The sequence below is a fragment of the Populus euphratica genome, unplaced genomic scaffold (assembly GCF_000495115.2).
Source record: "Populus euphratica unplaced genomic scaffold, PopEup_1.0 scaffold103.1, whole genome shotgun sequence".
Taxonomy (NCBI): Eukaryota; Viridiplantae; Streptophyta; class Magnoliopsida; order Malpighiales; family Salicaceae; genus Populus; species Populus euphratica.
Window position 1 is genome coordinate 1,326,086 of NW_011499891.1, and position 25,234 is coordinate 1,351,319.

General features: G+C 33.6%; 4 protein-coding genes across 5 annotated transcripts; 3 read left to right on the forward strand and 1 right to left on the reverse strand.

Annotated features, from left to right (window-relative positions):
- Positions 1-3,994: 3,994 nt before the first annotated feature.
- Positions 3,995-6,393, forward strand: LOC105131316 (acyl carrier protein 1, chloroplastic-like). The gene is made up of 4 exons (XM_011034242.1): positions 3,995-4,135; positions 4,702-4,815; positions 5,436-5,558; positions 6,045-6,393. The coding sequence occupies exons 1-4, from the start codon at positions 4,085-4,087 to the stop codon at positions 6,168-6,170; spliced, it is 414 nt and encodes a 137-aa protein (XP_011032544.1). The 5' UTR covers positions 3,995-4,084; the 3' UTR covers positions 6,171-6,393.
- A 507-nt stretch (positions 6,394-6,900) lies between these two features.
- LOC105131317 (transmembrane protein adipocyte-associated 1-like) lies at positions 6,901-10,691 on the reverse strand. The gene is made up of 6 exons (XM_011034243.1): positions 10,224-10,691; positions 8,287-8,478; positions 7,697-7,859; positions 7,509-7,611; positions 7,313-7,394; positions 6,901-7,176 (listed from the first exon to the last, which is right to left on the reverse strand). Exons 1-6 carry the CDS (start codon positions 10,521-10,523, stop codon positions 7,099-7,101), a joined length of 918 nt encoding a protein of 305 aa, XP_011032545.1. The 5' UTR covers positions 10,524-10,691; the 3' UTR covers positions 6,901-7,098.
- A 2,452-nt stretch (positions 10,692-13,143) lies between these two features.
- Positions 13,144-19,635, forward strand: LOC105131319 (fas-binding factor-like protein). Its single transcript, XM_011034244.1, has 18 exons — positions 13,144-13,610; positions 13,838-14,128; positions 14,291-14,676; positions 15,070-15,145; positions 15,341-15,382; positions 15,713-15,775; positions 16,121-16,170; positions 16,256-16,283; positions 16,500-16,562; positions 16,674-16,784; positions 16,878-16,938; positions 17,080-17,193; positions 17,278-17,399; positions 17,982-18,042; positions 18,230-18,271; positions 18,407-18,447; positions 18,970-19,096; positions 19,284-19,635. Exons 1-18 carry the CDS (start codon positions 13,296-13,298, stop codon positions 19,400-19,402), a joined length of 2,112 nt encoding a protein of 703 aa, XP_011032546.1. The 5' UTR covers positions 13,144-13,295; the 3' UTR covers positions 19,403-19,635.
- Positions 19,636-21,825: 2,190 nt separating this feature from the next.
- On the forward strand, positions 21,826-24,816 carry LOC105131320 (superoxide dismutase [Cu-Zn] 2). 2 transcript variants are annotated; one of them, XM_011034245.1, is made up of 7 exons: positions 21,826-21,925; positions 22,762-22,850; positions 22,940-23,041; positions 23,172-23,267; positions 23,507-23,614; positions 24,251-24,304; positions 24,543-24,816. In XM_011034245.1, the coding sequence occupies exons 2-7, from the start codon at positions 22,775-22,777 to the stop codon at positions 24,563-24,565; spliced, it is 459 nt and encodes a 152-aa protein (XP_011032547.1). In that variant the 5' UTR covers positions 21,826-21,925; positions 22,762-22,774; the 3' UTR covers positions 24,566-24,816. The 2 variants fall into 2 exon arrangements, with proteins under 2 accessions (XP_011032547.1, XP_011032548.1); XM_011034246.1 differs by having other exon boundaries at positions 21,842-21,925; positions 22,771-22,850.
- Positions 24,817-25,234: the final 418 nt, after the last annotated feature.

A 25,234-nucleotide genomic window follows, 5' to 3' on the forward strand; every position in this document is an offset into this window, starting at 1 on the left:
ATGCAACTAGGTTTTTTGATTTGTTGAAAGATTTTGACAAACTATTATGGGATGACTGCACGAACCACAGTAAATTATCGGCTGTAGAACAAGTGTTCACCATCAAGTCAGAGTATGGGTCGAGTGAGGCCGGGTATGACAAGATTATTGAATGAGCAAGAAGCATTTTACCTGAAGAGAACTTCTATGCTGCGAAGTCTGTGATGAAACCTCTCGGTTTAAGATACCAGAAAATTAACATGTGCCCTAACTTCTGCATATTATACTACCTTAAAATGTCGAGATGACCAAGTGTATGACATGCGGGCATTCCCATTACAAACCTAAAACTGACAGGGGAAAGACTCTAGTGGCATATAAAAACTTAGATATTTTCCGATCACACCTAAGTTGTAGAGGTTATTCATGTCACCAAGGACTGCTGAGCACCTGACATGGCACCAAGCACACCACGCGGTTGATGGAGTTCTACGTTTTAATAGTGTTCATCCTCATTTTTCAGCTTAATCAATGAACATGAGTCAATCACCTTTGATTGAAAGAGAGTGTTGATCTGCCTGTCCCACTCCATCTGACAAAACTTTGGATCTCTCCTGTGGCCCATGCAAGATTTTAAATATTTTTCTCCTTTTTTTTTATTTTTAATGATGGAAAAGTCAATCTCCTTTTCTTTTCTCAAATTACTTACCAGACCTTTTTTACCGAGGCTTTTTAAAATCACAGTAAAAATTAATTTTTATTTATAAATCTATTGAAATAATTAATTTTTATTTTTAATATCTATACATCAAAATAATTTTAAAAATACTCTAAAAAGACTCACCAATATAGTTTTTGTCGTTCTCGTTGTCCATAAAATGATAAATCTAAACTCAATAAGTTTTTTAGTTTTATGGTGATTTTAAATTTGTAAATCAGTTTTTAAATCATTTTAGGCTATATATCAGTTTATCAAAATGTATAAGTTTCTTTCATGAGTGTTTTCGAATCAAAATTGGATTGATAAATAGTTTTCCATGTGAAAAAAAAAATTCCAATCTAATTTTGTGGCTGCCATTGTGGTTAAATTTGAAGAAAAACAGCAATGCATCGCTTGACTTTATTTCTGTCAGAAAAAAAAAATACAAGGTTGATGATATTTTTTCTACCTTGTTTTCAAGTAAAAATAGCAATGTCCCACATGTAGGCAATTTTAAAAATGGGTTTGATAAACGAGTTTGAGTTGTTAGATCCAAAAACATTTAATTTCATATATATATATATATATATATTGGCATAAACATCTCTTTTTTAATCTATTGATTCATGCATTTTAAGATTTATTTTGTAAAAAATATCTTTATATTTTTAAATTTAAAAAATAATGACATGGTAAAATACACTCGTAATGTTATTTTACTTTTCTATCATATTAAAAATTAATTTAAAATACTATATAAGGAATTGCGTTAACAACTCTTTTTTATATTTACTAATATATGTAATCCTTATTTTATTTTATTATATACAAGTATTGATTTTTTAATTTATATTTATATTTTTTTTTGTCAATATCAAGAAACATATTAACAACAAAGAATTATCCTATCTCCAGGGAAGCGAATAAATTAAACATATTAATATAAAATATTTTTTAATTTATTTAATTGAATACATACATAAACTTTTGATTTCTAAATAGATTTTGTTTGCCAAAAATCCTGAATATATATTTTTCTATGAAATTGTTTTTTCAATCTATACAATAACGCGAGTTAAATAGCTACTTTATCACAATCAGTTCTTCTCATCTCTGGTTCTTGGATCTCAATCTCTGAAGCATGGCCCTACTTTGTTATCATAATTATTTCTCGACTCTGGACCTTTTCACTGTAATTAATGGTCTGCAAACGAAATTTCTAAACCATGACTCTGTCTGGCTTGCTAGGCAACCAGTCTCTTGCTGGAGACATATATTAAGTTAACTGTGATTAAATCAATGGGAAAAATCATTTAATCCTCGCAGTGAATTTACTTTAACTGGTACAGATTTAAATCTGGGCCGGCTATCAAGTAGCGGGCAAGGTTAATAATAGAATTAAGGACCAGATTAATTTAATGATAGAATTAAGGACCCTAATCAGCCGTTTATGTGGTTTGTTCATGACAGATGAGATTCGTCTTTCTTGAAAATAACAGGCAGGTGATTAATTTTTGGTGATTAAATGTGTGATTAGAGCAAATTTACAAGCAAAGACATTCTGTTAATGCTGCACTGTGCACAGCTGATAACTTTAAAATTAGTTTTATAATCTTTTTAATGACAAACACATTAAATTTAGGTCAAGCTGATTAGATTATTTTCTCGTGTTTTTAAAATATTAATATGAATTATATTTATTATTATTTTTTCAAAATAATATTATTTTAATTAATTAATTTTTAATTTTTAAAATTAAGCTAGCTAGATTCACATTAAAATTAACTTAATTAACCATCACTGATCAATCAAGAATATCAAATTTATTTAATTTAAAATTTCATTTGAATTTAAATTTAAATTATTAATTTTTTAAGTATCAACTAAACTTAATAATCAAATGAATGTTAGTCTATATGGTCGATGGTGCTTCAAATTATAGCTCATCTTGTAGGCAAATAAATTCTTATAAAATTATATAGATAAACTTCATTGCTTACTTTGTACATATCCATTCAGAAAATTGTAAATAATTAAAAATATCATTCGGTATTGTAGCCAAATCATTGTTGGTCTAGAATTTATTTGTTTTTTATTAAATTATTTTTATATATTTTTATAGTTTTAATATATGAATAAAAAAAATAAAAAAAAATATTATTTAAAGAATTTATGGATAAAAATCATTTCGAAACTCAAAGTCTACTGTAATCTCGTACAGCACCAAGGCACAATGCCTAGCTTTCCCTGTCCTGCCCGTCTTCACGAATCCCTATGTTATCCAACGGCTAATATGAGCTCTCAACACCAACTAAATAAAACACCCATTTAGTTCAGTCACCAAATCTGACGCCGCTTAGGTCACCAAACTGCTAGCTACTGCCCTTTTTTGACTCCTTAGCCACTACAAAACAACTCTCCTTCTCTAGGCCACACACGGCCGTCGGTGAGCACAGAAAATAAAACGAGAAAACCACTTGTTATAGCCCTTCTAAATGTAGTTATATTCACTTTAGTCCCTCTATTTTAAAGTTTCTCTCCACCTTGATTTCCTGAACTTACCTGAATGTGGCTCTGGGTAATCCCCAAGCATTTACTACTTGTTGTTTTCATGTTTTCTCAAACGTTTTCAAAGTTGTTGGAAAGATTTTAACAAAGTAAATCAAAAATTGAATACATAATTAGATTTCCCTATATTTATGATTCTCTTAAAAAAATTGGATTTGAAACCCTTTAAAAGATCTCTGATTCGATACTCAATAAGATTTTTCAATTTATTTTTAAACATAACAAGTGCTTAAACTAGCGTTTGATTATTATCTTAAAATGAAAAAAACAAAGATAATAAAAATATAAAAAACATGTTTTCATGTATATTTTATTTTAAAATACAGAAATTTACTTTAAAATTATTATAAATATAATTTTAATTTTAATTTTTATCCCTATCTTTTCAATTAAACATGTCTATATCTTTATTCCTTCTATCTTTGGACACCAACCTAGAAATTTCTAGTATTAATTATTAAGGATAGAAGTCTTTTAGCAATAAATATTAGTGCCAAAGATACACAATTCAAACATTTATTATGCACACAATTACAGGTACAGCAACCACAAATAATTGCCTCCACAACTATACAAAACGACCAAATTGGAAATTTGGATACATCATAATTTTATAGTACAAAATCTCAAAATAAAGGATCAAAATGAGTCATTTTCAAATTAGTAGGGGTGAGAGTGTAGTTTACCAAAAATAAAAACATACACGCCCTTGACAATATCGAAATTAGCCACCTATAAATAAACCTTCGAAATCATTTCATAGTCACTTCCCTTAGTTTTCTCCGTCTCTCTGTGTCTCTTAAAAGGCTTAAGCTTCTTATCTCTCTAGAATCTCTAATGGCCGCCTCCACAGGTTCTTTGATTTCCATGCAATCTCGTCATGGAATGGTATAAAGTTCACTGCTTTAATGTTTGCTTTTGCTTTCTTGCGTATAACTGTTTTCTTTTTTTTGTTTGTTTGTTTTGTTAGATCTGTTGTTAAATTTAAGCTCTTGATTTGATCTGGGAAGCTTTTGATTTGATGTTTATTTTGCTTGTGATTAGATATCTTTATCTAATGATAAGCGCTGTTTTTCTTTGTTCTTGGCGTAGTTTTAGTGTGGTTTCATTGTGTTGTTTTCGTGAATATCTCGATCAATTTTTTAATCTAGTGAATTTTAGTTTAGATGCAAAGCGTAGATCTTTTTAACCAGAGTGACATGCATTTGGGAATATAGCTATCATTGAGATACCCTCTTAATGATGGGTATGATGTCTCTTGTCATCCTTTATGGGATACATGGCAGGACACAATGCAATTGCTTTGTTCCTCAAGCCGAAATCTCCTGGGAGCTGAGGGTGAACTTTGTTATTCTTTGTTTGAAAGATTCTTTTGTGGTTGTTTTATAATGCCCCCTTTCTTGTATTTGTTATTGATGATTCTCTGAAGCTCATGTTTGGATCTGTGTTAACAGGCCACATCCAGGATCTGTAGTTTGAAGCCAGTTTCACTTTCAAATCAAGGAAGAAGCTACCTGTCTTTTGGGTTGCGGTCTGTGCCAGCTCGCAGCCTCAGGGTTTCATGTGCTGTATGTTTCTGTGTTTAGATTGCTTTAGCATTTTATGGTTTTCTCTTGTGCTGTATTGTTCCTGGGAAATGATTGGTTTGTTGTATATTTTTCTGGAAAATCAAACTGGACTGACATGTTGTAATTTGGATGTACTTCATGGTTTTTATGTGCTTGTTTACTTTCTTAGGAATTCTAAAAAGTTTTGATTATGGAAATATGCTATAAACCTAGTGAAGGTGAACATATTGGTTTAAGTGTTTTTTTATGCCTTGTAGCTAGGGATTTTATTCAGCATATGCTTCGTATAAATTAGAGGGGTGCAGAATTGCTTAAAGCTAGATGCCTGATTAAAACGTGAATGTGCCTTTTATTTATCTGCTCCCTGGTTAAAACATGAGTTGGCAAGGAAGAAATGCTATATGTATATGTGATATATTTACCTGTCATTCATCTTCTTAGCTTTGGAAAATAACATGCTACACTGATTTCTATAACCTTCTAAGGTCTTCTACAAATTTTTTTTATGAGGTTTACTATAACGTGGTTTGTCATTCTGATCAGATGCAGACTTGTTTGCAATTGTGCTTGTTGTATTTCTTCACTCATATTCATTGATGACTTTAAATGTCTTTGAGCAGGCCAAACCAGAAACAGTTGAAAAGGTGTGTGAGATAGTGAAGAAACAGCTGGCATTAGCTGATGGAACTCCTGTTACTGGGGAATCCAAATTTACAACACTTGGGGCTGATTCACTTGATACGGTAATCTTACATTTACCTCTGAATGTTTTCTTATGAAACATTTCAAGGAATCATCTCCCCCCTCTGACATCCGAAGTTTTCCCCTTGACTGTTGATTGTGGATGCACATGAATTTTCTTGTCTTATGCTTTTAACTATTGCTTGATCAATAGATCTATTTAGTTTCCTAAAAAATAAAGTACTAATGGATATTAGTTCTCAAATTTAGTTCCTTAGCTGCCTACTTTAATGGAATGGTGGGAGGCGTTCATTTAATGGGATGAAAATGAAACACTGTTATTGTTTGTTCAATTACTTGAGAAGTGAAAGGAACAGTTATGTTTGTATGCCTGACTTTCTTGCCTTTTGAGTTAGATATAATTTCTCCATCTGTATTCTGTAGTGGGGAATTTTTTGACTAAGAATATAACCTGGACATATCATCTTAGGGTTTAATCAGTTGTTTTTAGCATATGGTGACCTGTATTTATTCGCCACTTCTTTCAGGTTGAGATTGTGATGGGGCTTGAGGAGGCATTTGGTATCAGTGTTGAAGAGGAGAGCGCCCAAAGCATTGCAACTGTTCAGGATGCTGCTGATCTTATTGAGAAGCTCGTCGAGAAGAAAGATTAGAGGAAACGATGATCAGACTTGGAGATCATTTTTCACCTGCACTTATGTTTCTTGTTGGTAGATGGAATGCTAGGCAATTGTGGTTATGTTTTGTTGGTTTCTTCTAGAAAAACTCATAAATCGCCAGGTTGTGAACTTAAGTTGTGTTTTCAGAAACGAACTTGGCTTTTCATGCTTCATATTGATAGACCTTTTACGTGATGTATTTTACATCGCATTATTACTACTACTATTTATTTTCTGTTTCATTTTTCACGTGAGGGTGAATCCCGGGGAGAATGAGATGTGCCCTTGGTACTCGAGTATGCCTGCATTTGCTATCCAAGATTCAGGCCAGATTAGGCGTGACCATCAATGAAGCCAGCGCGCTCTAATGCGTTAACCATCCTGACAGCCAGCCATTTTACCCAAATTGCTCTTAAACTAATTTTCTCAATTTACATAAATATGGAACAAATCTAGTCGCAAATTAGCTGAAAAATGACCATATAAGTCAAGAGGCCAATGGGGGTTAATGACTGAGTGGTGCAAGTTCCTGTAACGTCCATATCCTATGCATGCAAGGTTTCGCATCCTATGCATGCAAGGTTTCGCTGCTTTGCCATACACGGTTGGGGTTGAACCAAGGGGGGAACTGATAAAAAAAATTACCATCTTCCCTCACCAGCCAAGCCAAACGTTAACCATCCTCTAGTATCATCCAACCAAGAAAAAACCAGCACATCAAAGATACCTGGGGCAAAACAGGCCTTTGGACCTTCACGGTTCACTTATTCTTATTATACGCCGTGGACATCAAATGCACATCTATCATGAATGATCATGTTATACAAAACTGATCAAATGTCTCTTACATTCCAGTAGCATATTTCTATTTACATTGCACAACATATTTGCTTCCGAACAATACAGTGCTAATTTTCAATTTTCAATCCCAGTCATCGTCAAAGAAACCAGCATCTTTCATCTCTGAATAGTATACATTCTCCAGATTCAAACCTTCCTCCTATGGTCATCAAAAGCGCAACCACTAATTAATCACTCTTTCTAGCATCTTACAACATATATGTTAAAAACAGAACATAAACAGTGCAAACAAAATTTAGAAAAGCAAGGAAAAATGAACCAATGATTATGATTACCTGGAAAAAGTCAGCTAAAAAGGTTACATACAGAAGAGGAAGGTAAAAGGCATGGTAGCATACAATTGTGATCCCATACAACCTGTACAAGAAAGATTTAACATAGGGGAAAATAAAGCACTTAGAGCACATACTCCACACAGTTACTGTAAGGTTTAAATGGAATATTGTGATAAGGAGATTCATCCATAATTACCAGTAACCAAAACCAGCCCCATGTCCAGTAAGGGCACAAGCAAACAGTGCCAGTGCATTCAAGATGAACATAATGGCAATATAATTGTAGAATGCAGGTCTTGCTGTGAAAAGGGTAGAGATAAAAGTTAAAAAAAATAAGAGCCCCAAAATTGATTGTGCCAATATGCAAATTTTAGACAAACTTACCAGGTAGCCTCTCCCTCCACTTGGAATGATACATGAACATTATCAACCCATAAAAAGCAGTCAGCACAAGTCTGTGGATAACCCACAAGCTCCACTTCATGCGATGGGAATGGTCACTGCTATCAATGAACAGAGGAATCCCAAATCCAAAAAGGTATACAGCCTGTAAGAAAAAAACAATCCAAATGTAAGACTCGTTGCAATAACATACAAGAGCCAAAGGTTTTAACAGATTGTATACCAGTATTCTATATGTGCATCATAGCTTAAGAGAAGTAATTCAACAAGCATTTCAAACTTAAGAGTGCTGGCATTTGTTTGACCATTCTAGAATAGGGCACAAGAATTACCTGCCTTCACTGTCAAAGTGTCAATGCAACACACTAAAAAAGAAGACTTAAGATCTCTTCCCTATCTGATGGTAGCATTCTTTGTCAATGCCAGAGAAATGCTACTAAGATAACAACAAAGGTGTATACACGAAGAGAGAAAATAACTAACCTTCCCTATCTGATGGTAGCATTCTTTGTCAATGCCAGAGAAATGCTACTAAGAGAACAACAAAGGTGTATCAGGAAGAGAGAAAATACCTTGAGGAATATATCCAAACCAACAATGAGGGCTGAGACACCAAAAGGTTGTGTCAAATCTTCCAATCCACTCGCATAATTTCCTTGCAGTAAAAAGGCGATCAAGCTTACTTCCAGAAACAGCATTCCTGATGTTGTAAACAATGATAAGATATTCCACGATAATTCTTTTCCAGGAGTGCATTCCCATGCCTGAATCAACACAAGAAAAAGTAACGTGAGTGTAGTAGCCAAAGGGCTTTGCAGTACATGCAAGAAGAAGCTCCAAAGATTAAAGCCTTCCAGTACATGCAGGAAGAAGCTCCAAAGATTAAAGCCTTACGCTGGCATGACTGGATTTACACTATCTTCTAAAAATGTAATTGCATTTCATTAATCTAAATGATAGCGGCTGCAAGGCTTAACAGATGTTTATCTGCAAATGGTAAAGATGGAAAATCATCTAGGACAATTAGAGAGAGAGATGAATGTCACTTGGTTGATTATTGCAAAAGCTGGCATTACAATAGCATGCGGTCTCACACATTCTTATGGAGAAACATGTTCAGTTAATTTGTGTAGGTGCTAATTGAGCTGCATTTTAACGATGTGATAAGGATTTTTGTTACTAAGGTCAAACAATTTTTCTCTCTCCTGTATAATGATTGCTTGGGATCGAGAAAGTCATCTTAGATTTTCAAATGACTGTAACTTGATTTTCATGTTCTAAAATAATGACAATCAAATGGATCAAGTGAAACAAGATTGCTTCAGACTACGTACGTCAGATGATGGGCAAAATGAACATGCCAGCCATCCCCTGAAAAGATACAAGATGCAGCAAGACTAAAATATTGCTGTACAACCTACCAATTCCGGATTGCATCTTCTATTTCATAACTGATCACAATCTCTTAGCACCCTCAACCTTACACAATAGTTCGACCAATTTTCCACACACAAGAAAATTATTTCATACAAAAGATTAGTCATTAACACTGGAAAATAGTTGGTACTCCAGAGGAAGGCTACTATTGTAGTAAGTGCCCACAAATATGTTATATCATCCTTCAATATACCATCCTTTTGAATCTCTAACATTTTGAATTGACATTTGTGCTTTCGTATGGAAGAGAAAAGGGCAATGTACAATGGAGATATACATACAAATACTGACCCATGATAAAATAATAAAGCTCAATGATCTCTTACCAGATTAAACTCACAGAATGAAACATAATTTCACCAGTTAATGTGTTCATGAATCACCAAAGATAACTCATATCAGGAAACATTAAACATATAACAATAGATATAAACCATAAGACATCAATATTCTAAATCCATCAGAATGATTACATGGTAATCACACCAGTACTCCAAAAACATCCAAATGAGATACGATCAAACTGCTACCAATCAGCAAGGGGAAAAAAGCTAACCTACCGCTTAGATTATCCCTAGATTCTGCCTAATTAACATAAGCTTTATGCACGAATAATCAAAGTTCCAAATTGACTATCTTGATGGATGGGATGCTAGAAAAGGGTGACATGCGTAGAGTCAAACACATTCTAAATTGCTTTGTTAATCTTAACACCATCCGAACTGGTATCCAAAACAATTTTGACTAGAAACCTAAAAACAGCATCAAGCAACATTGGTCTTTCCACTAATTCGGAAAAACCACAAAGTAAACAACCATTCAAAATCTAAATGAATGAAAGAATCAACACAATCGAGAAATACACAAACAAAATGCTAATTCAACAACAAATCCATAAAGCTGAGAACTTTTTCAGAGACCCAATCAAGATTACAGTAAAACAGTGAAATGGGCAACCAAAATCAGAGTCAAAGTTGCAATTAGCATTAAAGAAACAAAAAATCAGAAAATATATTAAAAACCCACATAAAAAATCACCCATTAAGACTCTAAATTGAAGAAACCCACAAACCTGAGAGCAAGACCAAGCAAAATTAAGCAAGCTAACAAGCCAAAGACTGCAATAATAGGCGATCATTATAGATGATCTCCCATTTGAAAGCTTCCTAGAGCTCCTTTTAGCTTGGAATGCCAAATAGATTACAAAAGCAAGAGAAGTCAAGATCAAAATCGCATTATGCAAAAACCCATGACATTCAACGAGCCAATTGAAGAGACTTGGCCCAACAAAGGTCCCTTCTTTGAGAGTTGAATTAGGGTTTTGCGAGATAGGGATTTCTAACACAAGCCCCTTTCGATGAATATTGGGCATTTTTTTAAAGAAAAAAATTTCTTTGCGGGGATTAAAGAAAAGCCCTAATCTTGAATTTTTGTAGAGAATTATGTTGTTGGGTCTTGAGAGCTGGAATGTTGATGGTGTTGTGGTAATGCTTGTGTTTTCAGTTTGAACTTTGAAGTCAATGTAGTTGAGATTCGTCTGCAAAAAGATAACAAATAATAATAAAAAAAAATAACTTTAGTCCCCCTTTTGACATTTTTCTATATTTTCTACCATAGTTGTAAATCCGATTCTAAGGCTAAAAGCCTCAAGTTATTGGATAACCATGTTAATTTATAAAATATCAAGTTAATTCTAATTAATTATTTTTATTAAAATTATATTATTTATTAAAATTAATCAGATTTAAATTTAACAAAATTAATTAAAAAAAATTTAATCAAATCAATTAAATTTCATCAAATCATTAATTCTTTCGGTTTTTATTTAAAACCGATCTGACTCAGGCAGGCTATGCTTTGACGGTAGCTTTAAAAAAAATTATATTGTCATCATTTATAAGTGGAAGCTTACGTAAAAATGAATTTTTAAATGTTAATATTTATATGGATGTTTGGGAGAGTAAAAAAAATATCAAAAAAATAATAAATAAAGTTGGGAGGAAGGAAAAAAAAAAATAATAAATAAAGTTGGGAGGAAGGATTTCGTTAGCAACTGAACGTTGAATACTTACGTAGCTTCCTGGTCGTGGATGCTATCATAATATCATAGAGTTGATGTTGAAATTCCTAACCATAGAAGGTGAAATAAAATATTACCACATGTATAAGGACTATAAATTATAATATAGTTTTATTCCTAGTTTCTAAATTCAACTCGGAATAAGCTTAGGTTACAAATTGAAAAATCTACTTAGATTAATCTATTTTTTTTTAAATTAAAATAATATTATTTTAATAAAAAAATTTAAAAGAAAAACTAATGAGTTGTTGGCTAGATTTTAACTAGGTAGGCTAGGGAAGATTGACCCACTGGCTAATATGCATTTTTAACAAATCAATTAAGTTTTTATTTTTTTATTTTTTCTTCAACCTATATTAATTTAGACCTCAATGAACTTACCAGTTACATCTAGTTTTTTAAATTATGATTTTATCCCAAGATATTATCTAAAAAAATAAATGACATAGATATTCTGCTGATTTTTAATTCCAACTAAAATGTGTCTTAAATTATAGCAAAATTACATGTTTGACTTCATTTCTCATTTATAAATGTTTTTATTTTTTTATTTTAGTTTTTCAATTATAATTTATTATATGTTTGATTTTTAATTTAAGTTTCTTTTTTAATTCTGTCCTTGAGGCTTTTGTTAGATTTGTTTTCAATTTATCTCTTATTTTTTTATTTTTTCTTTTTATTAAAGTTATTTTCAATTAAATTAAACCATGCAACTGAAAATTCTTATCCCTCTCCTTAGTGTTTTTTTCTCACTCTTGTTTTTTTAATTATTTTGTGTAATTGTTTTTTAATTTTTTTATATTTAATTTATTAGGAATTTGATTTCTTACGATCTTATTATTCTATATTAGCCTTTTATTTTAATATTGGTTTTGTAATTATTTTTAAATATTTTTTGTTGGTTTATCCCGGTCTCATGAGTTAAATAATGATTTTTTTATTTCTTTAAATATAAGTTGTTTTTTGTTGTTAAGTTTGTATTTCATTTTTCAAGGTATTATTCTAATTCATCTTTTTTTTATAAAAATAATTTTTTTAAATAAATTTTTTTTTCATTATATTGCTGATATACATGGCCTGCATAATAGTTTTTATGGTGAAAGTTTATTTGGTTAGTTTTATTTATATTTTTATTTTATGTTATGAATATTTTATATTATTGAATATCTTAATTTTGCTTGCATGAGTTTTTCATTTTAAATTTCGACTTTTTTCTTAAAAAAAATATAGTAAAGTAGCTTTTATATCTCCCTTTTTTTTTTTAAAAAAAATTATAATTCATGGCGGAATATATATATATATATATCGTGGTAACTTGTAAGATTTCAAGGGTTTTAAGTAATTGTGGTGACGCCTGGCAGCTTGATCAGCAGGAGTTTATCATGTTGTTTGAGAAACTTTTACTTACGTTGAAGAACAATGACATCGACCCAAAGAGATAAATAGAGGGCCTAATGGTGATATTGATCTAGTTGGATGCCTGAAAAGACAAATCATTTAGAATCTAGGGACTAAAATCGACTCAATAATTTTAGCCTTTTTGTCAGATACTCAAGGTGATTGGTTCAAACTCCATAGCTAGCTTGTCCAATTCACATTTGATGACATTTTGGCTTTCAACAGGGAATTTTCCAAACTTAACCGTTAAAATTACCGCCACTTTCGGTTACCTTCCCTCCCTCCTTCCTTGCCTTATCAATCGGATCATATCTCCCCATTTCACTAAAATTAATCCTTTTTTCATTTCCAAAAACAATAAAATTTACTCTTAAACATCAAAACGATTCAAGTGTTCTTGCCATAATCTTCTTACCTTCAACCATTCTCACTACCCCATCACCATAATTGACTTGAATTTTCAAACTGACCAGCTCTATGTGGTTGATCTGAATGATTTTTCTTTTCTCGTAAAGAAAAAATGTATATAACTCAAGAAACTAGCAGTCAATGATCATCATTTTCTAAATCAATCAAGCTTATCTTCTTCTCTAACCAATCTGGTTGGTTCTATCTTTGTTTGTTTTTTATTGCGTTTCAATCTCGGAATATTTTGTTGTGGTTGGCATGGATCGTAGGATGAAGCCAGTGTATCTAAGGCAAATTAGCATAGAAGGAACGCCGAGGACACCATCATCACCATCCATGTCCCCACTGCGTATGCACCATGCTCGGTCAGGATCAGCTGGGGTGGGTAACAACATGAAGAAAGCACAAACTAAGGCTGCGGCGCAGAGGCTTGCGCAGGTGATGTCACACCAGACAGCTGATGATGACGACGACGACGACGAAGACGATGATCTTTCGTATGATTATCAAGCAAGCGGCATTGGAAGCATTGGACTTGCTGGTGGAAGGAGAATGCAGCCTCGGTCGCCAATGGTAAGTTGGGGGCTTTTCATTTCTCGGACATAATTATTTTTGTCAGGCTAATGTTAGAAAATACAAACATGAAGCATGGTTGTTTGCTTACTTGGAACTTGGCCTCAAATGGGAGGTTCTTTATTGAAGTATTGAACACCTGGATTCAAAGAATTTGAAACTTGTTCTGATGAGATAGTTAATTGAAATGTGTATGTTCTGGTACTGATTTGCATTACAAAATGCAGACCAAATCTGCAGCTCAAGTTCGTGTGCCAGCAAAGACATACCGACCAGTTGATGAGGACTTGCAGACCAAACCAGCAGCTCAAGTTCGTGTTCCGGCAAAGACATACCGACCAGTTGACGAGGTACTGCAGACCAAACCTACAGCTCAAGTTCGCGTGCCAGGAAAGACATATCAACCAGTGGATGAGGACAGTGATAATGACGAGCTTATACATGATTATGGCTCCAGGGCTTGCGGGTTGACCATCGGACGTGCTGGTGGGAAGTCAATGCGATCACAGTCTCCTGCGGTGATTAGCTATTTAATGTTTTTCATCCTTATGATGCTGATAGATTTTTGTTTGTAGAACTAGTTTTTATAGATAAGTTATGGAACTCAGATCTAATTAAACAGCTGATGTTTGATACTGATTTTCCATCTCAATGTTATTCTAAACGTGAACTTCTGTTAGGTAGTTCGTACTGGCCGACCTGGACAACCTTCATCTACACAGTCAACAACCAGTAGTCGATCGCCTTTATCTGTCAATACAGTGGAACAACCATCATCAGCACAAGTGTCTTTAGCAGCCCCGCCATCCCAGCCCACAAACTCTGTAGAACAACCGGTATCTGCCCGTTCCAGAATGGTGGGACGACCATCCTTCAATTCCACGGACCAACCTCTGTCTCTTCGTTCTGTTCGATCATCTACTAACTCTGTAGAACAACCTCCGTCTGCCCGTTCTACTTCAGCTACCAGCCTCGGCATCAAGACAGTTCCCATACCCTCTAGTGTAACTATATCACTAAGGCCGGTCTCTCCTATGGCTTCATCAGATCACCCGAAGGATAGAAGGTATCACGAGGCTCTAAACCTGCATATTTTCACTTAGAATATTTATAGTTACATTACTCACTTCTCCTCCACCTTTTATCTGGCATAAGATTTGAACATTCATGATTCCAAAAAAAAAAGAAAAAGGGATGACTATCTTTGATTGGCAGTTCTAAACGATATGAGTATTTTTCTGTTTGATATGACTTCCGTATTCAAAGAGAAGAGAAATAGGGCCATCAATGAATGAGATTTCAATTTCGGAGAATATGAAGCATGGATTTCTTGGTGACATTTAAACAATGAAATTCCCGTCTGCAACTGTAATTATTTTTAATTTCAAGATCTTGAAGGCAAAGGCAGATGTGTTCTACGAGTTAAATGCAACTAATTCATTTGACTTTATGGTTGCAGGCTGTCATTAGACTGGGGAAGTATGAACTTAAGAGATTCTGGCATTCAGCATTCAACTTCTGCTTTACAAGATGAGGTATGTATAGAACATTTCATAGCCGATTATAATAATAATATGCTGTGAATGTCTGCTGTGAATATGCTCAACTTATCCAAATTTCAACTTAATGTAAAAGAAAATAACCATTATTTGAGGTCAACGTAATTGGGAGAACATGGAAGATTTTGCTGTTTTGGAGATTCTATTAATTGTCTATGAATTTTATTGCAGATTGACATGCTACAGGAAGAAAATGAAAGTTTACTTGACAAGGTGGGCCAGCATTTACCTACATTTGCATGTATCTTTGCAGTTGGCACTCTTCATACTGTGAACGTTCCAATTTAAAGAAAATAAATGTGTTTCGTGTACATGTCAATCTGGTTTTCTCATCTCCTGATCCACCAAGTTGCCTTAGTCAATTGGCTAATATGATAGATAGTAAAATCTCTCACAGAATTTTTTTACACAACATCTTCACTCAATAAAGGCTGTCCATGGATTTTGGAGAAAAAATGATAATGAATGGTTCATATTCATTCTGTTATCATATATTTTTCTTTTGGTTCTCCGTCATAATTTGTGCCCCCCCCCCCCATTCAGCTTCGCCTTGCAGCGGAGAAGTATGAAGAGGCAGAGGCAAGAGCTCGGCAGCTTGAGAGACAGGTACTTTTCTTGTGGTTGACAAGAAAACTATTGCGTGAATGTGTCTGCAGATTCTGATGGAATCTGTTCCATTCTAGCAATTAGACAATTGAAAGCATGTTATATTCATGTTGGTGAAGTTCAACTGAGCAGATTTTTGCTGCAGTATGTATTTGAATTTCAGCCCATAGTTGATCTTTGATTCCATATTTTTTTTAAATTAATATCCTTAGTTTTTTACTGTCTGTTTCCTTTGCTTTCTCCTCCTATTCTTGGTTGCTAGTATTTAAACATTTATGCTGGCAAGAGAATTTTGACATTCCACACATCCCCCTCGAGCCAGTCTCATGCCATGTTTTTCTTCAGGTTGCTACTCTAGGTGAAGGTGTAACCTTAGAAGCCAAACTTTTGAGCAGGCAAGCATCAATATTGAAATTTTTATCCCTCACGCCTCATTATATTTTAATTTTCTAATTATCATTATTTGTTTCGTTTCACCAGAAAGGAAGCAGCTCTGCTACAAAGGGAGGTTCGTATCTTTAGCAAACATTTCATGTTAGTTTGGAACTTCAATATGCTTGTGTTTCTTGTAGTTATCACAATGCAATAAATGCCAGAAGGTAGATAGAAAAACCCCCTAGAGAAAAACAAGCTAGCATGTTTTCTTGCATGTATGCATTACTAGTACAGATGTCTGCTGCTATCATTGGTACTTATGAAGAATATGAAGACGATTTTACTGCAGGCTGCTTTGAAAATAGCAGAACAAACTAGTAAACCTGAAGAGGCCCTTCGGTTGGAAGCTGAGGTATCGACAAATTTTCTGTTGTATGTTTGTCCCTCTTCTTTTTAACCATTCTTGAAAGATTCATGACAAGGTGTTGCCAGTATAATTCACATTTCCAAGATCATGATTTAGGTTGCTAAGGATGAGGCCGCATCTGCGATTGAGCAACTCCGTGACGTTCAGTCTGAAGCTAAGTCACTCCAAAATATGACACAGCGAATGATACTGACTCAGGAAGAGATGGTTTCTCTTCAACCCTTGCTTCTTATCATCTCATTGTTTATTCTTCTGTACTCGTTTATGTCCCAGTAATGTGATTTGCAGTTTTCATCTTAGGAAGAAGTTGTTCTAAAGAGGTGCTGGCTTGCACGATATTGGACCTTGTGTGTTAAACATGGTAAAAGCATTTTAGCTGTTGGCCATTTGGAACTGCTATTCCCATGCTTTTGAATTTTTATCTAAATCTAAACTTCTGATTCTGCAGGCTTTAAGTAAGAAACCTTTCTAAAACCAACTTGTGGATTGCAATTTTTTGCAGGTATTCTCGCAGAGATTGCTGGAGCAAGATATGAGTACTGGTCATCCTTTGCTCCTCTACCTGTTGAAGTTGTATTATCCGCTGGAGAGAGAGCTAAAGATGAGAATTCATCTGGTGAGGATTTGTTCAAATATATATATTTATTTGTTTCAAATGGTCAGTTTAATCAGTAAGTTCTGCTTGCTTCTTCTGGAGCAGTGAATGATGATGTAGAAGAAAGAGAGAGAGTTCTAAAAGAAGGAAGTGAACTTTCTGGAGATGGAAATATTGAGAGTATGCTTCTAGTTGAGAAAGGCCTGCGAGAACTGGCTTCACTAAAGGTTTCTGATGCACCCTTGGAAGTTTCCTTGCTCATTTGTTGTCGAATAGCAGTTGTTTTCTCTGTTGCTTTTGCTACAAGCTCTAGTCTTAGCTAAGCAAAATCATGTTAAAATAATGAATGAATATAGTTCAATAATTGAAGTTATCACTCATCAATTTCCTGTCAGGTTCTGTCATGCTTTATGTCAAAGTGATCATCCATATATCCAAAGGTTGTAAAATGACACTAAAAGCCGCATTGCTTGATTTATTATGGCCTCAAACACAACTTAATAACCAGTGGAACCCCTTTAGGCTTTTGTTCATGAAATGTACATCTCTTAATCAAAGATTGCTTTGGATAGTTAGCTGTTACTGTCATTTGGGCATCAAGTACGAGTTCATGAAAACAAGTTTGCTTTAATCCAGGTTATTTTGCACAATCTCCAGTTGCTCTACATGGTTTCTAGTAGGAAAACATGTTTAAGAAAACATTTCTGAATTAATCAAGGAAATAATCTAGCTCATCTCTAGACAAGTGGCTATTCAAAGTGCTGGTTTCTTAGCAGCTCTTTAATCTTCCTTTTCCTTCATTTTTCGAGGTAGGGGAAGCAGTAGCTCTTGCCATGGCTCAGCAACGTCGAACGAATTTTATGAAATCAGGTATCAATTAATTATGGCTTGCAAATTGAATGATTTTCTGCATGAAAATTCATATTATTTTAGATTTTTTTTCTGGTTTTCTGAGTTCTTGTTTTTTTTATATTTTAAGATTAATTTATATCTCATTACTGATGCATGACTCAATCTGATTGCTTGTTTTCTTTGATATCTCATTAAATGGCCGAAGATGAAATTAAACTAGCCGGCGATGGAAATCTTGAAGCATTTGGTAAGTCCATTGCTGAAAACACGATCATGAAAGAAGTTTTTCTCTTGCATAGGCTAGTAGTCTTGGCACTGCTATTGAGTAATATATTGTATTATACTGTTGGCTAAAATTAATCATAAGAATAAATTCTTTCAGAATTGAGCCAGGAGGAGTCTGAAGACGTGCGATTCAAGCAGGTATGATAGCATCTGCATACAAATTAGCATGTTTCGATTGTTAAAATATCAGAGAGAGTTAAGTTGGAGCAAAGTTAGTTGATCTGAGCTATTTTTTTTGGGGTTTTCTTGTTTTGCTGGACCAACATGTGATGTTCAGATCTTTGAAATGATGATAATAAGTGCGAGGGCTTAGTGCTTGGTAGCATTTGGATAGACGGAGATAGTAGAGACAGAGAAGACATGTCTCTGTATACCTAAGGACAAATTTGCACCAAAACTATTTCAGATTTCTGTCTCTCCAACCATCCTTCTGTATTTGTCTCGTTTGTCATGAGATACTAACCGAATGCAATTTAATGGTTCTGAGACAATCTAATAAACGATAATACTAACATAATTCTGCTGCCAAACATGTGAAATGAACGCAATCTCTTCAAATCCATTGTATGTTCTTTAGCCCTCCACCCTTCTGATTCGGTTTAGGGAAGAACTTGTGTTCATGAGTCCTTTCTCAAATACTCATTCGGTATCCACACACAGGCCTGGCTTACATATTTCTGGAGAAGAGCCAAAAACCATGGTCTGGAACCCGACATAGCAGAAGAACGTTTGCAATTCTGGACCAATCACAGCAGTCGGTCTTCCTCATCACACGATGCGGTAGATGGTAATCTCCCTCCCTCTCTCCTTATCCGACACACACAGGCACGCACACACTCACATGTTAAACATAATCATCTTGCTTCTCTACATCAAGTAGTCTGCTAGTTTCAATCTTGAACACAAATGCGTGTATTCTCATTCTCGCAATCTTTCTTTTAATTTACTTGGTTATGATTCACTCCAATGCGCAGTTGAGCGCGGACTCATGGAGCTCAGGAAATTAGGCATTGAGAACCAGCTATGGCAAGCATCTCGAAGAGGGCTCGAGGTTGACTCCAACTCCAAGGCCAATCTTGAGCACGACTTCTGATGTAACGTTCAAGCTGTTGTCTGACACAATACTCATTGCAATCGGGAAATCTCCTCTACATGTTCATGATGCTTCATATTGGGAGCTATTCATCTCCAACAACCTTATTCTTGGCTCCATACTTCCACTCATGTAAATTTTCTATGGCAACGAGACATAACTGTAACCAAATACATTTAATTTGATACGCACAACGTATTCTATGGCAGCCACACAAATTCAATTTCCCTGAACAAATTTTGTCATAATTCAAAATGCAACCATAAACTAGGAAGGCTTGGACCTGTGGTTTCCTTTTGAGGTTCATGACTCAAATCATGTCAAAATGTGTAAAATGGTTTTTTTTTTTTTAAAAAAATTATTTTTAACATTAGATATCAAAATAATCTAAAATTATAAAACAATAATTTTAAATAAAAAAATTTAAATTTTAATAAAACACAATTTAAATCACATTCTCATATATAAATCTCATTATAAAAAAGCTATATTACATGGTGGTAATTTGTATAAGATAAATTAGTCACACATTATACTGGGATCCTAGCCTATTTAGGTTCTGCTAGACTAGGTCTCAAAATTTAATTTTATTTTGAATCCTGCCTTACCCGGCCTAAAATTAGTCCAAGGCCATGCTTGGAAGTGTCCAAGCCAAAGTGCCACTTGGCACTTGGATGGCAGCTAAGAGCAAGCATGCCAAGCACCATGTAGCACTTAGGCTGTTCATCCTAAAAAAAAATCCAAGAGCTACATGTCTCAACTAGGTTTTTTTCTTCATTTTAATAATGATTTTTTTAAAATTTTTTATTAAGGATAATAATAATATTTTTATAAATTTTAATGAAAATACTAAAATTTTTATAATACAAATAATAATATTTTTAGAAGCAATAATATGAATTATTATAAATATCATATTATTTATAACACCAAATATAATAATATTTTAGAGATTAATACTATTAATTATACTAAAAAATAATATTAATAGAACATACAATAATAATTTTGAGATCAACATTATTAATTAGACTAAAATAATAATAATAATAATATTTTTCATACCAATATTATCAATTATACCAAAAATATATATTAAGAAAAAAATATAATAATTCTTTTAATATTAATTATACAAAAACAAACAATAATATTTTTACTATTAATATACTCTAAAAATTAATTATACTAAAAAATAATAATAAAAAAACTAATAATAATATTTTTAATACAAATACTTATAATTAAATTAAAAGTATAGACAACCCAAGCTTAAAGTATAAGCACCCAAGAGCAAATAAACCAAAAATCAGGTTGCATTATGCTGTAAGCTTAGAAAAGTGCTACTTAAATGCCACATGACGACGCTTTTGTCACTCTAGTCTACCCAAAGGCCTGGCAGACCAAGCATCAAGGGGTTGCCTTCAAGTTGATGTCTTTGCCCTCTAGTCCAACTACACTCTTTTCATAAAGTGTAATTCCCAATGAAAGATCTCACAGTATATAATGAAATCACTCACAATATATTTATAATATAATACAATACAATTCAAAATAAATTCACTCATAATAAACAGTATGCTGTGCTACAATAAAATACTAACCAATTTTAGTTATAGGTCCTTGTTTTTTATAAGATATTCACGCAAAAATCATTATGCAATTGATATGTTTTTTTTAATAATAAGAATTAACAAAGAAAAAACATAGATAATGAAGAGACATGTTAAAGTTGTTAACCATTGAAAATCAGTCTCTTAACTACTGCAATAAATCATAAGAATTTAATTCTTCATATTAAGATAAATGATTTTCTCGATTTTCATGTCATTAGAAAACTAATAAAGAAACCAATCTTAACAATTAAATGATTTTTTATCTAATATTATTTATTATTATAAGATTTGTGATACCAACTAATTTTAAAATATTTACTAATCATAAAATTGAGATATATTTTTAAATAATATATTAAATCAAATTGAAATTTTATAGAGAAATATAAAATATATAACCTATATTTTAAAAATAATATTATTTCTAGTGTTTTTTTTTTAATTTGAGTTAAATTAACCAGACCAAACATGATTTGGACTGGTGTTCGGTTCGATTTGAACTGGTGTCCGATTATTGTAGTCACGCTAATAAAAAGTGTAATGATTTATCATGTTGATGTACAAAATCAACAAATGGGAAAAGAAGCCATTGGGCTAGGATGCCCAATGGACTGACTAAAACCCAGTAGCCCCATCCCATCCCAGGTGTCACCTTACTGTAAATAAATCCATTAATTTTACTGTCAGCCATGCATTCATTTTCACCACACTTGAAAATTACCTCGAGTGGGTAGTTGGGGTAAAAACCTAAAAGAAAGGAAGTCTTACCAGACTCTCATTTGTCCATTAATGAACCACTCCCTTCTATAAAAAAAAGGTAAAAAACAACTATCTCTTCACTCTCTTTCACTCTCAAACTCAACAAACAAACATACTCTCCCTCTCCCTCTCTAAGGGGTGCTCTGAGGTAAAGCTTCTACCTTTCCACTCTCTTCTTTGATCACATTCAAGGGTCTTAGTTATCATCTCGTGATTATTTGATCTTTGATCAGAATCTTTTGTTTTTTTTGCTTCATTATGCTTTGACTTTTTAAAGATCAGCCATTTATTATTTGTTTGGTGTGATTAACTAGTACAGCTTGATGATCATACTAGTGTTATCTCGTTTTCTTATCATACATGCTCTCTTTATTCACAAAGTGTTGAGTCGGTACTTAGATTTGGTGTTTTTCGTTGTTACTGCTGGTGGGTTGTATGTTTTTTTCTTCTTCCACAGATCTCTCTCAAGTTTTGTTCTTTTAATAAAGGTAAGCTGGGTATTGTAAGACCTCATTTTTAATTTTTTTTTTCATATATAAAATTATCTGTACCTTGTTTGGGTTTTGTAGATAGAATAGACAAAAGGGCAGGAGAGAAAATTAAACTTTTTTAAATCAGTACTTGGGTCGATAAATGGGTATTTTGTATAAATTAGAACTACTTAATGATACTGAAGATGTGCTGATTTGTATTGGAATCATCAACTTTGCGTACTTGTAGCTTTGTTTTTAGTAGTTTTGTGGGTTCTTTAGCTTCGATTAGAGTGATTTAGTAGGTATGATTGATGTGTACTCTTGCGCTTAGAAGTTTAAATTTTAATTTGGCTGTTTTGAGCTGCGAATCTTTTGGTGGGCGTTCATTTGCAATGTGCCTGTTATTTTTTTGTTCCCTTGTTGTATTCGGTCAGGATGTGGTGTTTGTGTGGTTTTTTTAAAAGAATTTAGTTGATTGTAGATGTGCAGTCATAACTCTTGTCTCTTTTAGATCACATAGAACAATGGTGAAGGCTGTAGCTGTTCTTAATAGCAGTGAAGGTGTGAATGGCACCATCTTCTTTACCCAAGAAGGAGATGGTAAGTGAAAGCTCCAATCAATTGGTCCTGCAATTTTTGTTTCGCATTGTTCTGGATAGTTAATGATATCCGAACCATTTTTTCTTCAGGCCCAACTACTGTAACTGGAAACCTTTCTGGTCTTAAGCCAGGCCCTCATGGCTTCCACGTCCATGCCCTTGGAGACACCACAAATGGCTGCATGTCAACTGGTATTTCTGAATAACTGGACTTCTTTTTTCCCAAAATGCTTAAGCAACCAATGTAAAATGAAAAATTAAATAATCTTCATTTGTTTCCATGACATCCTTTATGCTCAGTTATTTGGAGTTCTGTTTGCAGGGCCACATTTTAATCCTCTTGGCAAGGAGCATGGTGCCCCTGAGGATGAGAATCGTCATGCTGGTGATCTGGGAAATGTCACTGTTGGTGATGACGGTACGCATCACTTTCCATTTTTTCTCTAAATAGTTTCTAAAGTACCGGGATTATACTTTTACAACATGAGCTTTCATAACAATTTTATTTTGTTGAGTGGTTCCATTTTCCATGTTCTTTGTGCACATTTTAAATTAGTCTTTTTGACCAAATTTTGGTTGTGGTAGACAGGTGCCTTGTTAGTAAATCTGGTTTCACACTTGTTGGGTTTGTGACACTTTAAATTTTTGTGTGATCAGGCACTGCTACTTTCACAATCATTGACAAACAGATTCCTCTTACTGGACCACATTCCATTATTGGAAGGGCTGTTGTTGTTCATGGAGATCCTGATGATCTTGGCAAGGGTAATTTATCAATATTTCCTTTCAAGGCTTATTTACTCACTGATGACATTGTTGTATGTGCTGATGAACGATGAGTAGGTGGCCTGACATTTAAACTAGTATTGGATTCCTAGCTTTACGAGTCTGGATTCCTCTAAGCAAACAATTTTGGAGGGTCTGGCTGCTCTCAAAATGAAAGTTTCAATTAGTTGAATATAAACTCAACATAATTTGGTTAGCAAAAACATGCATCGGAGCTTTTTATTTTTTAAGGGGTCAGTGATTCCCACAGTACTGCCTTATTGGTACTCTTGCCTATGATCATTATCCTTTCCCAAGTGGACCTTCAGTTGTAGTTAAGCAGCATCATGTCTTTTGTTGCTGTAGTGATTGATTGTTTCTATATGCTTTCTGCCTTCTGCCAGGCTATTTAATTGATTACTTTTACTAGTTTGGAATAGGAAAGGAAGAACATTCTTCATGCATTTACTGTTTCCAAGGGGTTTGGGAGTGTGGGATGTGAAGATTATGTTTCTTCATGACTTTTCCCAGGAGAGGCAAAGCATGAGCTGTTTACTTTATGATTTCCACATCTACTAATTTACTGCATCATTCTAAGCAAGTTATGTTAATAGATTATTGATTTTTTATTTCCAGGAGGACATGAACTCAGCAAAACCACCGGTAATGCTGGTGGCAGAGTAGCATGCGGTAAGTAGCAAGTTTATTGTCTAACATTAAACAAAATAACATGTCATGTTTGGAAACTATTTATGACACTGTTTTGAGTTAGAAGAATTATCAAGAAATGGTGTTCAAAGTGTCTATAAATCTTCACTCTCTCGGCTCTGATTTATGATTTCATCAATCTGTCATATTGTCTCATAACTGTAAAGGTTTAGAATATAGCCAAAGACAAATCATATTGACTCCGTCATTCCTTGTGCAGGTATTATTGGTCTGCAAGGTTGAACTGCTTCGCTCTGCCACAGCACGGCCATAGTCTCCCGACAATGCAGTCGCATATATATCAACCCCCTAGCATAAAGAGAGTTCTGATGACCAGTACTCAGCCTGAATAAAAGATCAAACCCTAATATGCTTGTTTGGTGGATTGGTTTTGTAACCTAAAATGGTGTGTTCTGTTTGATCTTTATTTTCTACAGCTTGGTTCCTTGTTGGTTGGTTCGAATTTTCCTTGAAATGTTGTGTTTACTTCGGGATTGAAAAATTTGAAGATCCCACAAAATTTCCAGAGAATGGCTGCATCATGAAAACATTCAATTAAGAAAAAAAACTAATAGTATGATTATTTATGGCTTTGTTGCTGGGGTCATTTGATTTTTTCACAAGGTTTATTTTTTTTAAAAAAAAATATGCATATGATTACTTAAAAAAATCGATAATATCATTGTAAAAATCATAATTAAATTTATGCAAGGACAATTCTAGGATGGGTGGTGTCGGAGTTAAATGCTGTGGTTTTTAACTGAACAAGCTCTAACGCTATTAAATTTAGGTGACTTGTAGTTCAATTCATGATATAATTGATATGGTTAAAATATTATTTATTTGATTTTAAATTTTAAATCACGTCATTTTAACTTTTAAAAAAAAACTTGAAACACTATTATTTTGGAT

Coding starts and splice junctions, on each gene's coding strand:
- LOC105131317 (XM_011034243.1), bottom strand. CDS start 10,523: ATGCCCAATATTCATCGAAAGGGGCTTGTGTTAGAAATCCCTATCTCG. Junction 8,479..10,223: donor TTGCTTGGTCTTGCTCTCAG/GTTTGTGGGTTT, acceptor GTGTTGATTCAG/GCATGGGAATGCACTCCTGG. Junction 7,177..7,312: donor TTTTAGCTGACTTTTTCCAG/GTAATCATAATC, acceptor TGATGACCATAG/GAGGAAGGTTTGAATCTGGA.
- LOC105131316 (XM_011034242.1), top strand. CDS start 4,085: ATGGCCGCCTCCACAGGTTCTTTGATTTCCATGCAATCTCGTCATGGA. Junction 4,136..4,701: donor TGCAATCTCGTCATGGAATG/GTATAAAGTTCA, acceptor CTGTGTTAACAG/GCCACATCCAGGATCTGTAG. Junction 5,559..6,044: donor GGGCTGATTCACTTGATACG/GTAATCTTACAT, acceptor CACTTCTTTCAG/GTTGAGATTGTGATGGGGCT.
- LOC105131319 (XM_011034244.1), top strand. CDS start 13,296: ATGGATCGTAGGATGAAGCCAGTGTATCTAAGGCAAATTAGCATAGAA. Junction 16,171..16,255: donor GAAGCCAAACTTTTGAGCAG/GCAAGCATCAAT, acceptor TCGTTTCACCAG/AAAGGAAGCAGCTCTGCTAC. Junction 17,400..17,981: donor GAGAACTGGCTTCACTAAAG/GTTTCTGATGCA, acceptor TCATTTTTCGAG/GTAGGGGAAGCAGTAGCTCT.
- LOC105131320 (XM_011034245.1), top strand. CDS start 22,775: ATGGTGAAGGCTGTAGCTGTTCTTAATAGCAGTGAAGGTGTGAATGGC. Junction 23,042..23,171: donor AAATGGCTGCATGTCAACTG/GTATTTCTGAAT, acceptor TTCTGTTTGCAG/GGCCACATTTTAATCCTCTT. Junction 23,268..23,506: donor TGTCACTGTTGGTGATGACG/GTACGCATCACT, acceptor TTGTGTGATCAG/GCACTGCTACTTTCACAATC.